This window comes from Symsagittifera roscoffensis, chromosome 4 (genome assembly GCF_963678635.1).
Source record: "Symsagittifera roscoffensis chromosome 4, txSymRosc1.1, whole genome shotgun sequence".
Classification (NCBI taxonomy): Eukaryota; Metazoa; Xenacoelomorpha; order Acoela; family Convolutidae; genus Symsagittifera; species Symsagittifera roscoffensis.
In genome coordinates this window covers 45,931,740-45,954,295 of record NC_087065.1, presented here as the reverse complement: position 1 = coordinate 45,954,295, position 22,556 = coordinate 45,931,740, and the positions used below count along the sequence as shown (strand labels likewise).

The following is a 22,556-nucleotide window of genomic DNA, read 5'->3' as shown; positions in this document are numbered from 1 at the left end:
CCAGCTTTTTTCCACAGACTAATTGTATGAAATTGTATGATTAGCATTTTCAGTCTATGGAGGTCAACCCGGGTAACCATAAATTGAACAAGGTAACTTTTTATTTCAATGAAACCATGGAAATCTGAAAATCAGATTTTAGCAACTATTGAGTTAGTATAAGAAACAATTAAAGGCTAACTTATTTTTTTGTACACGTCATTCTTTGGGCGCCATGTAAGACAAGATAAGTTTTTATACTTCTTTTTACTATCTCAATAGTTACTAAAACTTGATCTAAAGTTTTTCTTGGTTACGTTAAAATCAAAAGTCACATGGTTGATTTATAGTAAATTTGGCTGTTGGTTTTTCTACGTGACAAATTCCTCATTTTTTCTACGTGACAGTTCTACGTGACAGCTTGCCGCATTTGTTGATAGCAATACTGAATCTCGACATGTGTTGTCGTCGATATTCCAGTTGAGGTTGAAAAACAGCATGCATGACGGGTTTCTGTTCGTCGTTGATGTTGGTCTGTAGTAGTGGTACCTTAGCTACGCTGAAAGCATGAAGTAGAGCAGCGGGGCAAGGTGAGCATTTTAAATTACTTTGAGACTAAAGAAGTACATGTAGATAATCAAATTTTCTCAAGCTCCAAATTCAAACCAAACTGATACTCAAACAGCCAAACATATGATATACAGACCTAAAATTAATGTCCCTGTACCAGCTAAAATTCGAAAGGAAACAGCCGCAATTTAATTGGCTATTTCAACCGGTAAATCTGTAAATGTTTGGCCTCAAATGCTTTGAATGAGTGAATTACTGGAAAAAAAGTAACGCAACTAGCAAGATAAGAAATCGAATTACATAAACCAAAACTATTTTAATTTTTTTGGAGTGGCACCTTTATTAAGCTTTGATGAGACAATTATTATTCCTGTTTTACAACGTTTTCTGGTTTTAGACTATCAGATTACCAAAATCTGACATCTAGATTAATAAGTACTCACTGGTAAAAATTGGTTAGAAAACTCAACATTTATCTTACCTGAATCAAGTTTTCAATGGTTTAACATTTTTTTGCAAGCTCATGTGATCAAAAAATTTTTCCAATATGGTCAAATTTGTTTTTATTCACTTAGACTGAAAAGCCCTCATGCTTAAAGGCTTTTTAATGAAATTTTACAATGTGCTTAAAAATGTTTGCTTGCGTTAATTTATTTCTCTACTATAGATGCTAGCATTTTCTGATTCTATCTCAATAGTTGCAAAACTCTGATCTGGGTTTTTTTTGGTTCCGTAAAAATCAAATTTATTGGCTCCATTTATTGTTAAAATTTTAAAATAAATTTGGCGGTTGATATGTTCTGATATGCAGTCTAGTGCTACAGAAACTGTCAACCATTTACAAGTTGTATTTTTTCGAAATGAAATTTTTTAGAAGAAGCAAATCTCATTCTAGGTATATCAATTTTATACATACGTTCTTTAGTTATTCTTTTCGCCTCCAATTTTAAACATTCATCAATAATTAATTGCTTTTGCGATTAATTAAACTAAAATTATTGCAAAAAGGAAGAAAAAATTATTTAAAAAAACAACCCTCTCTAGTTTTTTTAGAAATTTTCAGCCAAGTCGGAAAGTAACATAAGAAGTCGATTATCAACTCAGTCACCATTGTAAACGATTTCGAAAAGAAAAGAGAAAAAAGTCGACACATTGTTTTTTTTTCCTGAAAAGAATTCAATATACTGATTCGCTTATCCCCACAGGTTGTTTCTTTTTAGTGCCCAGTTTTGGGTGGATAAAACATCCTCACTTCAATGGTCGAAACAATTAGATATAATTTACACTCTGGTACAAAATTTACATTCCGTAGAGACAGGTGCGAATTGATAGGTACGGCTCAGACAAACTCCACCCAATTTCATTCCATGTATCGTAGCGCCAACAGCTCAAAAAAAGGTGCCAACATTCAGAAAAAGGTGTTAAAAAGGGATATACCTTGAATTAATACCAAAGGAAAACATGAGGAGAAATTTTTTTAATCAGAACTAATGAGGACAGTTACGCTGCGATTGCGGTGCATCAAAATGAACAGAGTAAAAAATTGCCTTTTACGTTCATCGATTTTCAGTAAGTTTTTCTATCATTAATTATCAAAGAAAAGCAGAACTGGAGTTTTAGCAAACAGGAAATCTGATTTAAAAGAGAGTTAAAAATATATTACAAATTTTGATTAATTATTATAAGCCAACAAATGAATCAACAGATAAGATAGAAGTTACTCATATGAGGAGGCGTAGTCTAAATTTAAATATCAATTTTTCCTTAATTTTTAAGTCTTTTATAAGCTAAAGTTTAATATATTTGTTTCTAAGTGTTGATACCAATTTTATGGTTTTTTCGATATTTATTAGTAATTGCAGGACAAGAGTCAAGAAGTTTCAAGCAAAGTAAAAGATATGTTGAGGTCAAAGGTAAGAACAGCTCTTGGTCTTTAATAGGTGACTATTTTACCTTAATAAATGACCATTTTATGACCTCCATTTTTGGCCGACCGAATCTGAACTTCAAGGGACAGTGAGCTTTTTTTTGCATTTTTGTCCTGTTTATGTAAATACTTACCTGGATCGCAGGAAGTTTGCGCTATTTGGAACTTAATAGTGTTTTTGGAGAGCTCAGAAAATCAATTTGGTCAACCTAAAACAAACTACCAAAATTTCTGAAATTTTTTTCAAAATCCACACCATACCCAGCAAGTTCTTTACGAAAGATCTGAAAATCTGTAAGTCTTCGTCAATTTATTTTCAGATCTGAAATTTGGTATTTCTTAATTGAATACTAGATTTGAAACAGAACGTTTCAAATCTCAATTAGCCATGACAAGCCGATTTTAGGATTTTAAGTAAGATCTAAAATAATGAATACTAGATTTGAAACAGAACGTTTCAAATCTTAATTAGCCATGACAAGCTGATTTTAAGAAAGATCTAAAGTAACCATGTCCTAAACTATCCATCCAAACTTTATTTTGTATCCCATACTATATGAGTTAAGAAAAGTTAAAATCTGAGTTTGGTAGTTTGTTTGCATTTAGAACAAACAATTCAATTTGCAATATTTTTTTCTGCATTATCCAATTACAATTAGAGGTAAAAATTTTCCGAATGATTAACAAATAGTTGTTGTTCCGACCATTGAAAATGGAGAGGAACTTGGCATTTGGGTGTGTTTTAGTTTTTCTTGCTTTCCACTCAATATCAGGTACCACAAGTAATCATTGGACTTGGTTGAGTGATATATCATATTAAAGCCCCCGGGTTGACGTCCCACCGTTAATTATCGCTTTTTCTGTAGTATCCCTGTGATGGCTATTTTCCAGCGCTGATTCATGTATAATTCAGAGTTTGTTGCATAGATACTCTTGCGATTTTTCAGAGCTATTTCAGTAATGATTCCGTAGAAAATCATCGCTAAAACTTAAGAAACTTTAACTCATTCTCGTATATTTCAAATAAGAGTTTCAGTTTATAAGCCCTTTAATTTTATTTGATCTAAGGATTGATAGCGAGTAGTCTTATTTTAATTTCTTAAATGCTTACAAAAGCTTAATTTAAAATTTAAAACGTAAAAATTTAGTTTTAATCGAGTAAATCTACTTAACTTTGAGTATTTTAGCGCATTTTTGGAATCAATTTTTTCAAAAACTCAAAAACTGCAAAACTTGAAAAAAAAAGTTTTTTGATTTTTTCGAATTCTAATTATATTCCTACAAAAATTGTTTTTCAATTTGATTATTTTACTATGACTGTCAAATAAACTTATTCTCTAGTTTCTGTTCAATTTTTTTAATCACACCACGCCGAAAAAAGGACACTAACTTGAAAAAAAAACTTTTTCATTTTTTTCTTCTCGAAACTATGGTTGGAACATTCTGTGCTACTTGCACAGTAACCGGCTATCCTTGTTCTTACTTTCCATCGTATTTAAATATATTCTTTTTTATTTTCGTATTTGTAAGTACAGAAAAAACTATTTTACTTGTTGCCACACCCATTTTATTGGCTTTTTTATGGGGATCTAATTGAGTTGCAAAGACTACAAATACTTACGCCTTTTTGTTGCATATTTTTGGTATATTCTGTTATTTTTTTGCATCAATGTTTTTATTCGCATATCACTTAACTCGTTTGCTGCACGGTAGCTTCTGTAGTCGATAACTTAGAACTAGTTCGCATATTCTGCTCAACTAGGTAAATGATCAGAAAAAGCGGGTTAAAGCTCAAAAAAACTATATATAATATGCCCACAATATGCAAAATGATTATTCCCTAGCTCTCTGCTTAAATGTGGTCGCTTACTTTATAGCTTGGACATAAAACAGACATTAGATGCAAGAAGTATATGTTTTTAGTATGTCACTTGACATATTTATCTAAATCCGAAATCCCCTGAGACCGAAATCACTGAGGAAACGCATAAAACCAGCCCGGAATTTTTATGCGACTATGACAGAATCTGTTTTAAAATTCCTCAGGCGTTTTTTTAACCCAGGATGATATCGGAAACACAAACTCGACGAAGCACGTTCAGCAGAAAAATGAATGCATACCATATGTTTGCCGATCTCTTATCATTTCTGTTAAAATAACGAAGAGCTGATTTAAAATTGCTTTCTCATAATGTCAGTCAATTTTTTTTGGCCTATCTGATGGATTAAGATTTCAATTCCCAGCCAAGATAGTTTAGCCATGACAAAGAGTTATGCTCATCCTTTGCAACTTATACTGTCTCTTAAGATAAAATCATCGTTTAAAACAAATATATGTTATCATGGGCGGATCTATGATTTTCTCAATTTTTTGAAAAAAGAGGTAAAAAAGACCGTTTATGAGCGCTTAATATAAAATTAGTATAAATTCGAAGTTAGAAGTTAGTATAAACTGGCGCCCAAGATACCTTTAGAAAGTATTTAGGGTCGGTCGGCCAAAACTGTATGTCGTAAAACGGACCCTTTGGGTGGTGAGGTGGTCGAGCCCCTGAGGGGGGGGGGGGGGGGGGGGGACGCCTCTGTATCGGCGCCAGCATGTTTTTTTGAATAATCCGACATGTAATGAAGTAACAACGTAACCGATAACAATATGATGTAAGACACGCCAAAATAGGCTTTTGTAATCAGTTTTTTTGTTTCAACTCCCCATTATTGATTTATTTGGCAGGTACTGTATTTTAAAACTTCAGTCTTGAATTGGAAGGCTATAAAAACCTAAATGTATAAGTCAAATAGCGCATCTTCAGATTTTCAACAGAATCTGTTCATTCATTTTGCTCCTTTTTGATCAATTAAGATAGGCGTTTTGCTTGTATGGAATTTCATGATAGGCGTTCTTCTTTGTATGGAACTTCATGATAGGCGTTTTTCTTTGTATGGAGGTCAGGTCTACCGCGGTCTCAGTTTTGCTTCTTTCTAACCAGGCTCTCCAATTAGAGCTCTTTTCCGGTCCAAGGGGTCTTTTCTGACAGCGCTGAAGAGCGAAATCAATAAATGGAGGTTTTCTTTCCATTTCGATGTCTTATATTTGACTGATTGATGAAAATGGGACGAGCGGTGTTGATTTTCATCAGCTCAAAAGCTCTTAGGCCACTTTCTTTTTTTTTTACTATTGTCTATCTCGACAGACTTTCATTTCTTCGCAACAGTGAGCTCAAGTGAAGCGATGAAAAAACCGACTATAACCGCATTTTGACTTCTGATTTTGAACTCAACCATGTTCGCTTCCGTTTGAAAATTACCTTGAGAGAAATATAGCTGCATAACGTTTATAGGAAATTTTGCAAAAATGACATGCATTCAAAATCCAATTCCTGCCTTCTTATTATGTAGACTTTTAAGAAAGCGAGACTGCTCGTATATCAGGGCGTGGTCTTAGATGTTCGGACTGCACTTTTAAGGCCACAAAAAAAATTTTGGTTGAATATTTGACTAAATAATCGAAAAACAAGGATATATATATTTTTTTCAGTTTATTCCCCCACATGCTACGCAAGATACAAAGGGCGTGTTTTTTGTCTCTTGGTGTTTTTTTAAAAGGACTAAAATACTGGCCTCAAAACATCTTGGAACGCATTTTTTTGCAGCTAAAGCGTGTTCTAAGAACGCATTTTATTGCGCGTTAATTATCCCAATTTGACCAATTTAGCTATTTTCAAACAAAACAAGACTGCTCGTATCAGGGCGAAGCCCTGAATGTTCCGACTGCCTTTTAAGGTTTATAGAGCACTAATAACATTAAAAAATTCAATGAAATAAAACAAAATGAAAATTTTTTTTCTTCTAAAATTTGAAATTTTTCTTATAAAAATCATACCCCCACACGCCATATAAAGTACAAAAGGATATATTTTGCTCATTGTAACAAACCATTTATGGCAAATAAGCTTCTTTCAACCATTTTGGAACGATTTCTAAGAAGGATTAACTCTCCGCTTACGCGTTATTAGCGCGAAATATATCGCGCGTTAATTGTCCCAAATTGGCCTAAATGGCAATCTTTAAACCCCCATAACTTTACAAAAAATAATCACAGGTGAAATATCTTTTCAAATTTGAGCTCAGGACAACAATACTTTTCGAATGATTAAAAAAATCCGTCAAAAATGGCTAATTAAAAAGTCGAAATTTGTCTGAAGAAAAAAAAACCCACCCCGAGCACAAATATTCCGTTACTTTCGTATCGAAAGTCGGAACAACAAGACTGCTCGTATATCAGGTCAAAGCATATCAGGACAAATTTGAAATGATTTTGTTTTGTGCGGGGTAATTCGCCAAGCATTAATAATTCGCGTTACGCTCGAAGCATTAAGAACAAATTCTTCAAAGCGCGCAAAATTTTGTCCAGATCATGACCAATTTGGCAATTTTCAAACGCCTAGAATTTTACAAAAAGTAATTGGAGATGAAAAATTGGTTCAATTTGATCTCAGGAAATAGACATCTTCAATTAGTACAAATTTTTTTTGTTGAAAACTATTATTTCAATCGGCGAAAATTGACTAAAATAAAAAACACATCATGCATAAATATTCCGTATTCTTTATAATTCGAAACATTAACTTTACAAAAACTGATAACAAGTGAAAATTTTTTGAAATTTGAGCTAAGGACAACAATTTTTTTCAGATGGCTATAAGAAATTTTGTCAAAATTTCTTACTCAAGAAGTCAAAACTTTTGATTGAAAAAAGACACCCCCAGCATAAGTTTTGAAAAGTCAAAACAAGGACGGAGTATTTTTGCACGGTGTGGTTTTTTTATTCAAGTAGTTTATTTAGACTTTAATTGCTAAATTTTTTAACGTTTTTTACCAACTGCTTTGTTTTTTTAAGCTCAAGCTTAAACTGATATTTCACCTTGGCGTTTAAAAAATGCCAATTCGGGACAATTAACGTGCAATTTTTTTCGTGCTAATATTACGTAAGCGGATATCTAATGCTTCTTTGAAAATGTTCTGAACTGAATTGGGGTAAGCAGCTATTTAGTCTATTTAATACTTTTTTAAATAGCTAAATATATCACCCTGTACTTTACAGGGTACACATGGATTGTTTTTTTAATAATAACTGAACAAAATACTTAAAAAATTTTTTCTGAAGTTTCATCAATTTTTGTTAAGCGAACTTTTTTTCATAGACTTTAAAAGGCATTTGGAATATCAGAGCTTCGGCCTGCTTTAGGCAGTCTTGTGTTAATTGAAAAACTTTTCGCATCACGCGTAAGCTGAACGTCACGTCCGCCCTATAACGGTTGAAATAATTTGAAAACAACAATTAAAAGTTCATAGTAACGTCTTCATTTCACAAAATTATTGTTCCGACTTTTGATACGAAAGTAACGCAATATTTGTGCTCGGGGTGGGGTTTTTTTTCTTCAGACAAATTTCGACTTTTTGACTAGCCATTTTTGACGGAATTTTTTTATATTATTCGAAAGGTATTGTTGTCCTGAGCTCAAATTTGAAAAGATATTTCACCTGTTATCATTTTTCGTAAAGTTACGGGGGTTTAAAGATTGCCATTTTGGCCAATTTGGGACAATTAACGCGCGATATATTTCGCGCTATTAACGCGTAAGCGGAGAGTTAATCCGTCCTAGAAATCGTTCCAAATTGGTTGAAAGAAGCCTATTTGTCAAAAATGGTTTGCTACAAGGAACAAAATCTATCTTTTTGTACTTTATATGGCGTGTGGGGGGATGATTTTCATTTAAAAAATTTCAAATTTTAGAAGAAAAAACATTCATTTTATTTTATTTCATTTAATTTTTTTTTCGTATTACTGCTGCTCAATAAACCTTAAAAGGCAGTCGGAACATTCAGGGCTTCGCCCTGATACGAGCAGTCTTGTTTTTCTTCAATTCAAAATTTTTGATCGGATTGAAAGGCCGCTTACGCATTTTTAGAACAAATTATCTAGAGTGCTAATTATCCCAAGTTAGCCAAATTGATAATTTCCATGAGCATAATTTAAAAGAGGAACATCTAAAGCTTTCAGATGTTATTTAAATTGAGTTTAACAATGGCTAGTTGAGTAGTTGAAATATGTCTGAAGAAAAAACCATACCTAAAACAACTATTTCGTAGCTTTTTTTCAGAAGACTGAACAAAAAATTAAGGGGATAAGCAATGCTGCTCGTATCTCAGGGCAAAAATTTGAATATTTTGACTGCAATTTAAGGATTGATAACATAATCGGAAAAAAATTAACTTGCAATTTTTTTATATTTTTCTGCATTTTTTTCTTGCTAACTTTTTTTTCCATTTTAATCCTCTCACGCTTGATAAAATACATGAAGGTGTATTAAGCGTCTCTTATGCTAATAATAAGCACAAATGGTTTGCCTTAATTCAATTTGGAACGATTTAATCTGCCGCTTCTGCTTTTTATGTGAACGCAATATGTCGCGCGTTAACTATTCCAAATTGACCAAATTAACAATTTTCAAACCCCCATAACGTTACAAAAAACGATCGCTGGTAAACTTTTCTGACATCTGAGCTTCAGACATCAGCAAACTTCAGATCAGATAAAAAAATTAGTCAAAACGCTTAGTTAAAAAATCGAAAATTAACTGAAAAAAAAACATCCGTCCCGAGCATAAATAATCCGTACTTTCTTCAAAAATGGGAACAAAAAAGGCTTATGCTTTGCAGCTGGACGGAAAAAAAGTGACATTTGTGCATCAAAATGATCGTTTGTACCGTGCTTTTTTGTGCTGAAAGAAGAAAAAGATCGTTAGTCTCTCTGAAAAGTTGGGTTTTTCCTATTATAGCCCCTCAGCTCAGTCACAAAAACTTATCATCCTCTTTACGGTGAGCTTAGCATTGTGTGGGGGCTGTAAAATGCTTGAGGAGTTTCAATGAGAAAGAACCGAAAAGTCAAAAGAGTTATCAGTTTATAACGCTCGCGTTGAACTTCGCAGTTTTTCTTCAGCGAAATACTGCAAACTCGTATTTTTTGTACTTCCTTTGATTTTCTTCAACTTTGGCAAATTTTTGAGTTCGCGGTGTTTTTTCTCCAAAATAGGTTTTGTAAGCAATCTTCAAGTGAGTAAAAAGTCATTTGAGTTCTTTGAGAAAAAAACACGGTCTTAAGTTTTCGATTCCTTAATTAGAACAGTTTTTTAAAAAATATTTTCGGCCCAAAATTCGATTTCAGCAAGTAAATGAACAAAAATTTGATGTAGACAAGAAAATAAAAAACTATAATGGCTTAAGCACGAAAAAGACAAAAAGCCAAAAATTCTTCAAAAATTGGTCATTCTATGGTTAATTTTGAGCAGAAAAACAAGGCACTTTTACCATGGCTCGTTCTCCTGTCATTGCGATTAAAATAATCAGTAATTGTGTTTGCATATTTACGCATTTTGAGTGGGTCATCGTAGATTTAGAACAAAAAAATCGCCTCGCTTTAACAAAAAAATTGAAAAACATCTCTTTTATGCAATTCAATTGCATGGAAACAATGCTTGTCGTACAATTCCATACTATAAAAAAGGCCTATTTAGCTATTTTCAAGCCATTTTTTTGTCAATGAAAAGGAATATAATTGTTTCCAAAACACTTTCCCATGCTATGAAATTATTTGAAATGCAAGTTTTGTGCGTGCCCACCGAAGCAAGATGGAGGGGAATGATGAGCTGAAATTTTCGAACTCTAAATAGGTTTTTTTATAGGTGCGCAATTTGAAGAGTATGGATGTGACGGGAAAAGCAGACCCTTATGTAGTCGTTAAGCTGATGTACAATGGAAAAGTCCACTTACGACACCGCACCCAGAAGTTCTACAACACACTGGACGCTACTTTTGATGAGTCATTCCCGTTCCAGCTACCCCCAATTCAAAACAGTCCACGTCTGTTAGGTCTAGAGGTCAAGGTCAAGGCAAGTAGAACTCAAGGTCAAGTTACAACCAGGAGGTGACCAATATGGACATTTTCAATTAGGCCTCGACACATTCATGTACCTTCATAATTCCTCTAGAAAAAATGTAGCTTCGTTATTTCTGAAGAAAAAATGTAGCCTCGCAATTTTCTGAAAAAAAAAGTATTTTTCACTAATTCACATTTTATTTGGGCGAGTTATTTTCTCAACGCCCCCTCATGCGTCCGAGAGATTCCACAAACAGTACAAAAGGGAACGGAGTTAATGAAGGCGAAAGTTATTTTTAAAATTTGTTTGCTTGCCGTCCGTTAAGGCTGAAGAAATTGCTATTATAATCATATCCCTTGAGATTGATTGAATGCGGTTGACCAGCAAAAAATAAAAAACATGTTTTCAACGCCTTAATGATAAAAAAACTTTGCCAAAGAAGTTTTTTTCAGTATGGGCAACCGATTACCGCTTAAAAGTTAGATCAGCCATTCAATGGTATTTTTGATAGCAGACAAAAATCGAGACTTTTGGGCGTTAGTTTTTCAAGCGTAAATATAGATAATAGTCTCCATTTCCTCGAAAGCAAAATATTCCTTTGAACTGCTTAGTCAATTTCCGTTTTAATTTTTTTACCATGGAGCTCATTGATTGTTATTTAATCTATGTCTACGAAATTGTCTCTTGAGCGATAAATAGAATCGGTGATGCCTCTCCTCTCAATTTTGTTAAAGTAGATATTTAGTTTTGGGTAAAAATAAACATTTTATGATTTTTTGCACTTATTATATATATGGTCCTCAGTTTTTGATACTATTGTTTTTCTCGCCAGGAGCCTCTGACGCCATTTGAGACAACTAATGGTCATTAAACGTTATTGACATCCGATTAAAAATCAGGTTGTCTTATGAATAAACTGTAATGTGATCTGGTTTCAAATGTAATAGTTAAATCTACTATCACAAAATGGAGATTTGAGATTTTAAAGTGGATAGTAAACGTTCACCACAAATCAGTGATATTAAGAAATAGAATCAGCTCCGTCCAACTTTTTACGCCATCAAATTTTAGCCAATCAAAAATTAAAAGAATCTTAATTAGCACCAATTTTTCCAAAAGCATATTCGGCGCGAATATGGAATAATTTTGAACAATCGATCGGCGTTTTGCCTAAACTGTTTATATATTAGTCTAGAGAAGTCAATATAGCACATTGTTTTCAAGAAGGAAACAGGCTTGATCTTTCTTTACACAACTCGTAACATATAACAAATCCCACCTTAGAAGATTACCAAAAAGCCAGTTACCAGCCTATCGAGTGGTGTCTTTATTAGCAAACAACAAAGAATACATATGAATTTCCAACTACCAAAATTTTTTTTATCAAAAAATCGTTTTCACGAATGTATAAATCCCGTATGCGATACAGAATTGAAGTTTGACTACTTTTCTGATAATTCAATATATTATTTTAAATTTTTATTCTAAAGCAGAATATGATTGAAGAATGAACGAACCGAACCCTATTTTTGAGCTTTTTCATTTTGTGTCTCGGCATTTTTTCTGTGTTTCCTTACCTAAATTTAATTTTTTTTTTGAAAATGCGTCAAGAAGTTCTTGATTGCTCATTTTAATTCAATAATTCGTAAGCATGAGAATTGCCTCTTTTGGGTTTTAGTCAATAACTTAAATAAAAAAAAAGTTCCTAACCTAACCAAGTTTAAATTGCTTTTTTCTTTCCGGAGAAGGCCTGTTTTTTTGCAAACTTAAGCAACTTCGAAGTTTCATTTTTTTCCAGTTTCATTAATTCGGTTTTTTTATCGGTTATTACGCATCAGTAAAAAATTTTGCTCTATCGTTTGAATATAGTTTTTCCAACTGATTAAAACTTTTTTCGAGTGAACACTTGACGCAATTGGCTTGTAATAGACGCATTTGAGATTTCGTGGAGTTTTTTTTTATAAAATGCAACTTGACACTCGGTTTGTTATCCATATAAAGTCCTATTTTTTTGGGTTCGTTTTTACAACTAGAACAATCATTGAAGTCAATTTTCGTCCAAATTTTTAATTTGTTGTTTTCTTTTGGTTGAAAACTATTTTTTTTTGGTTTTGCCAGGTTTTAACAACTTCTATATCATTTGCCTTTGCGTCTTTTTTTACAGAAGAACGACACAAAAGCTATAATCTTTATCACGGTGGGTTGATTTTGAGCTCACACAACCATTCTGCAGATCATTGTTCTAGATTAGCAAAAGAATGGCCCCAAAACTGACCGTTTGTGGAAATATATCAGCCATAGGTTTCGAGTTCGGTACCAAACTCTCTTCTACTACATATGGGGAAGAAACATTGAGACATATTGATATCAAAACTTCCGCGTTTCCACGTAACCCATAAATTCTACATTTTTTTAAACCAGAAATCAGTATTTAACGGTGTCAAAAGCTTTTAGAAGCTGAATCATTGAACCAGCCAATGAATCTTTGTTGCTTAAAAAAGGCCCAATACATTCGTTTAATTCAGTTCTTGCTTCAACTATGCTTCGTTTCCGGCGAAGGCCAAGCTGTCTTTCTCGCGACTTGATGCTTCTGTAAAAACCAATTAAAAGTTTTGTTTTCTTTTTTTTTCATCGGTTTTTGCGAGAATTGAAAATGAATCGGTTCAAGTAACGTTGTTTAACTGGGTTGTCTGTGGTTCAATTTTGTGAAAAGGACGAATTTTTCCAATTATAAATTAGTGAATTTTTGACTGGGGTTGATATCCATTCACAAATAAATGGATTCTGTTTTTTCATAAAAAGCTTTGCTCGTAATCTTGCTGACTCATCTTGGCTTCAAAACCAGTTTTCAGTGTTCAGTGGCATTAATTTTTCTCAATACATTGTTTTAGTCGTTTTTGTTTCATTGGGTCTAAGTTGCAGAAAGTTTGTGCTGCTCAGATATTTTTTTTTCGAAATGATGAAAATTGAGAATTGAAATCCTTAGGTCCATTTTGTTTTCAGTGGTTGAGTTGTCTTTACAGCGGCAGAAATAATTTTTTTTTACTGCGAGCATTTTTACTAATTTTATGACCCAATTTTTCAATCGATTTTTTTGAATGTATTTTTCGGCAACTTCTTCAATAAAAAACTACAGTTGTGAAAACTATCCACATGCTTCAATAAATCGAATTGTTATCTCTTAAGTTTCTGTTAATTAATTCAAGAACCACTAATTTACTTATCTAATAAGACTGTTTTCTAAACGTTTCAATTGCTTTTTCTATATTCTGATTGGCGCCTCATTGCTTTGTTGCTGTTCAGATAATTTTTCTCTGATTTATTCAAATTGAGAAGTCAAATCTTCAAATGTCCCTTGCTGCTGAGAATTCAATTATTCCTTGTTGCGGTTCAGATAATTTTTCTTTGATTTATTCAAATTGAGAGTTCAAATCTTCAAATGTTTCTTGTTGCTGAGATTTCAATTGTTCCTTGTTGCTGTTCAGATAATTTTTCTCTGCTTTACTTAAAAAGAGAATTCAAATCTTCAGGTGACGAATAAGGCTTGATAAACTGCTGAATAATTTTGGTTTTTAATTTCCATAATTTTGAAAAAAAAATTGACTTTGGTTCTCTTCAAATTTTAAGTGTGGAATTCGGTTTTGCAACAATATAGTTTAACCTGCTAATTTATTTTCCAGAAACTTTTTTTAGAAAAAAGAAAATTTTTTTTGCAGCGGCGGTAACTACTCTTTTTCTGGTAAAATAATCTTTTTCTGATTGGTTTTTTATAGCGCTGATTGAAAATATTTGTAGCAAAAGCCTGTAGACAATTTGAGGTTTTCAGATAATTTATGCTATTTGGTGTCAAATGAGAGCTAAAACATCAGTTGACGAAAAACTTGTGATAATTTGCTGAAGGTTTTTGTTTTTTTCTCTATAATTACACTGTAATTTTTTTCTTTGAGTTTTTGATTGGATTTTACTCAAGTTTGAAAGTGTATAGTTTTTGTTCTGCAACAAACCAGTGAAAAACGATTCTTTAAATTATATTTTGGGAGTTAATATGTTTGCTTTCTATGGATGGTTTATCTTTATGGCGGCAGTATATACTCTACTTTTGTTACAAGCATGTTTAACTAGATTTGTGACCCAATGTTTTTTTTTCAAATTTTCTATCTGAACAATTTTTTCAGTTTTTGTAATGTAAGAGTCGGAATGTCCGCAATGCTAGCAATCAGAAAAATCCAGTTGTCATTTGTGTCCATATTTTTTAGTAATTAGATATAATTATCCCAGAATAATTTTTGTCTTCTCATCCCAGAAACAGTAACAAACTATCCTTTTTTTCGTTTTCTTAATGTTTTGGTTGCCTTTTTTATGTTGGTCGGTTCGTCAGTACTCTGATCAAAAGTGTTTGTAGAAAAACTAACTGAGCGATGAGCCGATATATTATATTAAGGCCCTCTAACTAGGTTTCTCTGAAATTTTTAGTTTTCAGTGGTTTAGTTGTCTTTACAGCGGCAGAAATAATTTTTTTTTACTGCGAGCATTTTTTTTTATTTTATGACCCAATTTTTCAATCGATTTTTTTGAATGTATTTTTCGGCAACTTCTTCAATAAAAAACTACAGTTGTGAAAACTATCCACATGCTTCAATAAATCGAATTGTTATCTCTTAAGTTTCTGTTAATTAATTCAAGAACCACTAATTTACTTATCTAATAAGACTGTTTTCTAAACGTTTCAATTGCTTTTTCTATATTCTGATTGGCGCCTCATTGCTTTGTTGCTGTTCAGATAATTTTTCTCTGATTTATTCAAATTGAGAAGTCAAATCTTCAAATGTCCCTTGCTGCTGAGAATTCAATTATTCCTTGTTGCGGTTCAGATAATTTTTCTTTGATTTATTCAAATTGAGAGTTCAAATCTTCAAATGTTTCTTGTTGCTGAGATTTCAATTGTTCCTTGTTGCTGTTCAGATAATTTTTCTCTGCTTTACTTAAAAAGAGAATTCAAATCTTCAGGTGACGAATAAGGCTTGATAAACTGCTGAATAATTTTGGTTTTTAATTTCCATAATTTTGAAAAAAAAATTGACTTTGGTTCTCTTCAAATTTTAAGTGTGGAATTCGGTTTTGCAACAATATAGTTTAACCTGCTAATTTATTTTCCAGAAACTTTTTATAGAAAAAAGAAAAACTTTTTTTGCAGCGGCGGTAACTACTCTTTTTCTGATTGGTTTTTTAAGCGCTGATTGAAAATATTTGTAGCAAAAGCCTGTAGACAATTTAAGGTTTTCAGATAATTTTTGCTAATTGGTGTCAAATGAGAGCTAAAATATCAGTTGACGAAAACTTGTGATAATATGCTGAAGGTTTTTGTTTTTTTCTCTATAATTACACTGTAATTTTTTTTCTTTGAGTTTTTGATTGGATTTTACTCAATTTTGAAAGTGTGTAGTTTTTGTTCTGCAACAAACCAGTGAAAAACGATTCTTTAAATTATATTTTGGGAGTTAATATGTTTGCTTTCTATGGATGGTTTATCTTTATGGCGGCAGTATATACTCTACTTTTGTTACAAGCATGTTTAACTAGATTTGTGACCCAAAGTTTTTTTTTCAAATTTTCTATCTGAACAATTTTTTCAGTTTTTGTAGGGTAAGAGTCGGAATGTCCGCAATGCTTGCAATCAGAAAAATCCAGTTGTCATTTGTGTCCATATGTTTTAGTAATTAGATATTATTATCCCAGAATATTTTTTGTCTTCTCATCCCAGAAACAGTAACAAACTATCCTTTTTTTCGTTTTCTTAATGTTTTGGTTGCCTTTTTATGTTGGTCGGTTCGTCAGTGCTCTGATCAAAAGTGTTTGTAGAAAAACTAACTGAGCGATGAGCCGATATATTATATTAAGGCCCTCTAACTAGGTTTCTCTGAAAATTTTAGTTTTCAGTGGTTGAGTTGTCTTTACAGCGGCAGAAATAATTTTTTTTACTGCGAGCATTTTTACTAATTTTATGACCCAATTTTTCAATCAATTTTTTTGAATGTATTTTTCGGCAACTTCTTCAATAAAAAACTACAGTTGTGAAAACTATCCACATGCTTCAATAAATCGAATTGTTATCTCTTAAGTTTCTGTTAATTAATTCAAGAACCACTAATTTACTTATCTAATAAGACTGTTTTCTAAACGTTTCAATTGCTTTTTCTATATTCTGATTGGCGCCTCATTGCTTTGTCGCTGTTCAGATAATTTTTCTCTGATTTATTCAAATTGAGAAGTCAAATCTTCAAATGTCCCTTGCTGCTGAGAATTCAATTATTCCTTGTTGCGGTTCAGATAATTTTTCTTTGATTTATTCAAATTGAGAATTCAAATCTTCAAATGTTCCTTGTTGCTGAGATTTCAATTGTTCCTTGTTGTTGTTCAGATAATTTTTCTCTGCTTTACTTAAAATGAGAATTCAAATCTTCAGGTGACGAATAAGGTTTGATAAACTGCTGAATAATTTTGGTTTTTTATTTCCACAATTTTGAGAAAAAAAAATTGACTATGGTTCTCTTCAAATTTTAAGTGTGGAATTCGGTTTTGCAACAATATAGTTTAACCTGCTAATTTATTTTCCAGAAACTTTTTATAAAAAAAAGAAAAACTTTTTTTGCAGCGGCGGTAACTACTCTTTTTCTGGTAAAATAATCTTTTTCTGATTGGTTTTTTATAGCGCTGATTGAAAATATTTGTAGCAAAAGCCTGTAGACATTTTGTAGTTTTCAGATAATTTTTGCTAATTGGTGTCAAATGAGAGCTAAAATATCAGTTGACGAAAAACTCGTGATAATTTGCTGAAGGTTTTTGTTTTTTTTCTCTATAATTACACTGTAATTTTTTTTCTTTGAGTTTTTGATTGGATTTTACTCAATTTTGAAAGTGTGTAGTTTTTGTTCTGCAACAAACCAGTGAAAAACGATTCTTTAAATTATATTTTGGGAGTTAATATGTTTGCTTTCTATGGATGGTTTATCTTTATGGCGGCAGTATATACTCTACTTTTGTTACAAGCATGTTTAACTAGATTTGTGACCCAATGTTTTTTTTTTCAAATTTTCTATCTGAACAATTTTTTCAGTTTTTGTAATGTAAGAGTCGGAATGTCCGCAATGCTTGCAATCAGAAAAATCCACTTGTCATTTGTGTCCATATGTTTTAGTAATTAGATATAATTATCCCAGAATAATTTTTGTCTTCTCATCCCAGAAACAGTAACAAACTATCCTTTTTTTCGTTTTCTTAATGTTTTGGTTGCCTTTTTTATGTTGGTCGGTTCGTCAGTGCTCTGATCAAAAGTGTTTGTAGAAAAACTAACTGAGCGATGAGCCGATATATTATATTAAGGCCCTCTAACTAGGTTTCTCTGAAATTTTTAGTTTAAAAAATGAAGGCTCGTCGAACCTGTTTCAAAATCCAGGTTAGTCTTAAGATCATTGACATCTTCTAGATCAAATATTCTTGGAGTTATTCAGTCTAGACATTGTGTTGTTGTTTTTAAATATGTCAATGTCGATATCGCCGTACGATTTTTTCTTGCTTTTGGTTGTTTTGTGGATGATACTTAAATTTCGACATGCCATTCAAGAAACTTTCTGGTTTCATTTGTGTTGCTTTGTATGCTCCTGTATACTGCTTTGTATACTGCAGTTTTCCCTTAACTGCTCTGTATACTGTAGTTTTTGATTATTTTTGGTTTCAGTCTGCGATAAAATTTTCTCAGATCTCATTTTTGTTAGAGTAGTGGTTTAGATTGCTCTCGTTTCAATGTTTCAAAAATTTGTTGTTGTCACATTTGTGTTTTTTTTTGTTAATAGGATGTGACGTAGTACGTTTAGATGATTAGTGATCAAATAATCTGAATTGAGCGGAAACATTACAAAATGACATTACATAGCTTGATTTTTCCGTTATTTGTTTGTCGAACAGTAACAGCAGAGAGTGAGGCCAAGCAGAAAATTGCAACAATATCTTCCTAAACTATAGAACCAAAAATTTTTTTTCAAATTTGTATTTGGTAATTGAAACCAAAACTCGAAGAAAATATGCTAAAGAAGAGGAGCTTGAAATACATTTTTTTCGTCACTGTGGTTTTTTATTAGGCAAGGCATCTAAGAAAAAGGCTAAATAGTTACTTAACTAATTGCAGTACATAATTACTAGAAGGCACGAAACATTTACTTCATGAGAAAAAATCAACTTCTAATAATCAACTTTTATGAAAGTTTTGTTTTCATTTACTAAAAAATCAGTTAGATTGCTCTTCAACAAAACAAAAATTGACATTTGCGGAAAAATTCAACCAATTTTTAGGTGTATTGCAATTTTTAGGTGTATTGCAAGAAAACCACTACAGCCTTGAGTTATTTGCTCATTTTTCGGCTGGAGTCTGTACATAAGCGCTGAAAAAGAAAGGTAACCATGTTCTACCAGACGATTATTATACGCTGGCGCCGGTCTCATGGGAGAACAACGAGATGCTTGACATCGCTTACCCCATTCCAACTGTTTATCATTCTTAATTCAGTTTCCGCCAAAATAGGTTAAAACTATATAAAGTTGTGATTTTTTTTGATAACTATATTAAAATCAAAAGATCAGAATAGATAGATCAGAAAAGATCAGAGCCCAATAGATCAGATTTTGACTACTTTTTAATGAAAAGCGTATCAAGTTATTATGAAATTGTATTGTTTTTTAATTCACATCATTGTCTTTTTACTTCTTCATTGCATGCAATTGTTGCGTACTTCTGCTCATCAGGCAAAAAACTTGGGTTGAGACGTTTCACACAATCTTCGCCTCGTAATACCACAGCAAGACGTTTGTTATTAAAATCGTTCCGCTTCGCCGGTAATCTATTATCGACTTTGTCCTTTACTGGCACATAGGTTGGATACATATCAATCCTCTTGTCTTTAAATCTTACTACACAATTTTTTTTGACGTAACTTATACTAGACTTGCTGTCTCGTTTCGTAAATTTGCTTCCGGCGGTGGCTTTTTTGCTGATGTAATTCATCGGACCAACTTTTTGTTTTTGTCTTCCAAATATTCTTTTTCGAATTTTGTTGACGGTGTTTTTATCGTTTCATAGTTTAGCAAAAAATGATGCTATTTATTTTTTTTGAGATCCCTTGATTTTCAATTCCAATTCAAAAAGCTTCAAAGTTTCCTAGTACAAAAATTACCTTCTCGCGATCATCAAAATCTGGTTTTTTATATATACCCTTTTTGGTACTGATACGTTTCTTTTATTGCTCAACATTCCTAATTAAGTTACTTTTGTCGAGTGACACCATTTTTTTTTGCGACATATGAGCGTTTTCTTGCGTCAGTACTTTCACATATATCAATTTTTTGCAGTTAAAATTGGTCAAACTGTTGTAGATATGAAGCTAGAGTCCAAGTAAGAGCTCGTTTTCACGCCATGGCTCGGGATCGAATAAACGACCTGATTAAACTGACAAATTATAATTAATCGATTGTTCTGAAATTTTTTGTTATATAAACCAAGCACGTGTGATATTTATACATAACCTTGCAGAGCAAATATATCACAATACCCATATTTGTCAGGGCTCTTTTTCCTCCTCCTCCTCCCCCCCCCCCCCCTCCCCCCACCTCACACGAGTTTCAATATATTAGTGTAACGAGTGGTTTTACGAGGTTGTGTATGGTGACCAAATATGTTTGTTGTGGCCTTATTAGTCCTTTTAATTTTTTATTACAATCGGACAATGTGGTCAACAAACTTACATGTAAATTTTTGCAGGTGGGGGGAAAAAGGAAAAAGAGCCTTTGTCAGTGGTTGTGGGGGAGGGAGAGGTGGTAAAACAGTCGTGATCCGGATTTTAAAAAAAAATCGAAAGAAGTTGTCTCTGTCGAGAAAATAGAGCTGTATGGACTACATTTTCAGAGTCTATTGACCGAATCAGTGAATAAGTTTCAGTTCATTTTGTTGCTTCAGGACTACGACAAGTTGAAGTGGGACGACGAGATTGGTCGCATATCTCTGGGCTTCAGCAGCGGCAGGTCCACTGAAGAACATTGGAAGGAGACGTTTGCCAACCCGGGCAAGTCAGTCACCCGGTGGCACGACATCAAGAGCAAATCCGTTGACTGAGAAAAAAATAGAAAAAATATTCAGTTCTGGTTCATTGTCTGTTCTTTACCAGTTTCCCCGCTTCTTTTCTGTGATTATATTTAAAACTTGGTGTAATATTGCACTTGAAAAATTAATTATCCCGGTGTAAAATAAAAAAAATCGAAATCTTTTAGCAAAATGAACAAAGTAAAATTTAAGGGACAAAATCAGGAGGGAAGAAGCGGGAAAAATCATTTTTTAAATATGGGATGTTTCGAGCGAACAAGAGATACTAAATTTTCAAAGTTGAATAAAATCAATTTTAACCAAATATTCAAACCAAATGTTCTGAAATCTACTCGAAAGCTCAGGGCATGTCCCTGATGTGATAATATCAGTTTTCAAATTATAATTTGTTTGTAATCAGAGCTTTTTGATTTGAGATGATAAATAGTTTTCAATTAAAATTAAAGGATTATACATTTACGAATTTTATTTGAAACGGTCAATTTAGTCTACCATTGTACTTAATATGTCTCCCAGAAATGAAAAATTAAGTCTCCCAATTGAATTACAGATTTAGGCAGGCGTAAACGACTTTGTTGAAAAGTTGATGCAATTATATGTTCAAGCCAACGTCAGTTTCAAAGTGATTTAACTGAAAAACCGATTCAGTGTGAGCTCATTTCTGACGAACACTCGACAAAACTGGAAGCAAAAGTTTGTTTCACGTTCCAGAAAGTCCATGTAAAATAGTGCCAAACAACAGTTTTACACAATTTTTGCTTTGATTTGATCAAGTAAAATCTATACAGATATGTTTTGCCGTTTCTCGTGAGCGCAAGGAGGCGGAGAGGCTTCAATGAATATTAATTTGAGGTTTCCGCGAGTTGCTCTTTTCCGACTTTCCAGCTGTTTTGCGACTGTGTTCCATGTAATGCGATTTTATTTTTGAGCTAAGGTTCAGTTGAAAATGGCAAACCCTAATTACTGTAGGTGATCTCAAAAAAAAAAATTGCGGATCCCACAATATATACACAAAGCTGATTTGAAATAACCGAACTCAAAGAACAAAAATGAAAAAAAAAATTAAGCGTTTATCTCAAAATCGGTTGACAAAAAATTATTGATATGAACAAAAAATGCTTACCAGAAACACCATAGTGCAAAAATTCTATTCAAAACTGTGCCTCGAAAATGGCTCAATTTCGGATTCTATAAATCAAAAGATATTCCTAAACTACGTTGTCTAATGCCTAAAAAGTTATATCAAAAAGAGTCTTTTGAAAAGAATTTTCTATTTTCCCAAAAACGTATTTAAAGGTCTAATCGCAAAATGTTCATAAATTTTTCCTAAAAATCAAAAACTGGTATTCTATATTGTCTATATTGTTAAAAATAGATATTTTTTGGGAATCAAAAAACGTTTATTGCAAAATCAGAAGATTTAAGCCCTAATAGAAACAATTGACCTTTGACCTTTGAAGCTCATTTTGATTTTTTCTTCAGCAATGGAGTGGTTGTTACAGTGTTACTTTTAATTGACGACAAGGAGCCAATTTCTACTCAACTTTGATACAAAATTTTACATTCAAACTTAAATTTCACAAAGTAAAATGAACGATATTAAATCTGTTTAAGCCTTCAGTTTTTTTTGTAAATCTGTTTTGCCTAAAATCAACTAACTTTTAGAGAAAAACGCAAAAAAAATTCCATTTTTCTTATTTTGCAATATCAAAATTACAAATTGTTCAATCAATTCTTTTGTATTTAGTAGTTTTTGATTCCCCGTACTCAAGTTGTAATAGATTTCCAGTCCTTGTCAGTACTAATTTGCAATAAAAAATTTGCAATACAAAATTAAAAATTCTTCAATCAATTGTTTTGTATTTTGTAGTTAATGATTCCCCGTACTCAAGTTTTAATATGTTTCCAGGTCTGGTCACTGATATTGCATAACTATCACGTTGTCAATACTGACACAGCTGTCACATAAATGCCCCGACGTGGGATTATCGCAGTTCTG

At 32.5% G+C, this 22,556-nt stretch overlaps 1 protein-coding gene across 8 annotated transcripts in view; it reads left to right on the top strand.

The window, feature by feature from the left end:
* The window catches only part of LOC134844562 (synaptotagmin-7-like), a 37,088-nt gene extending 16,434 nt beyond the window's left edge, over window positions 1–20,654 (top strand). For all 8 annotated transcript variants that reach the window (XM_063861290.1, XM_063861291.1, XM_063861293.1 and 5 more), the window contains exons 5-6: window positions 10,216–10,422; window positions 20,414–20,654. In XM_063861290.1, coding sequence (XP_063717360.1) covers window positions 10,216–10,422; window positions 20,414–20,569 — 363 coding nt within the window. In that variant the 3' untranslated portion in view covers window positions 20,570–20,654. The remainder of the gene's footprint in view (window positions 1–10,215; window positions 10,423–20,413) is intronic.
* The last annotated feature ends 1,902 nt before the right edge of the window (window positions 20,655–22,556 follow it).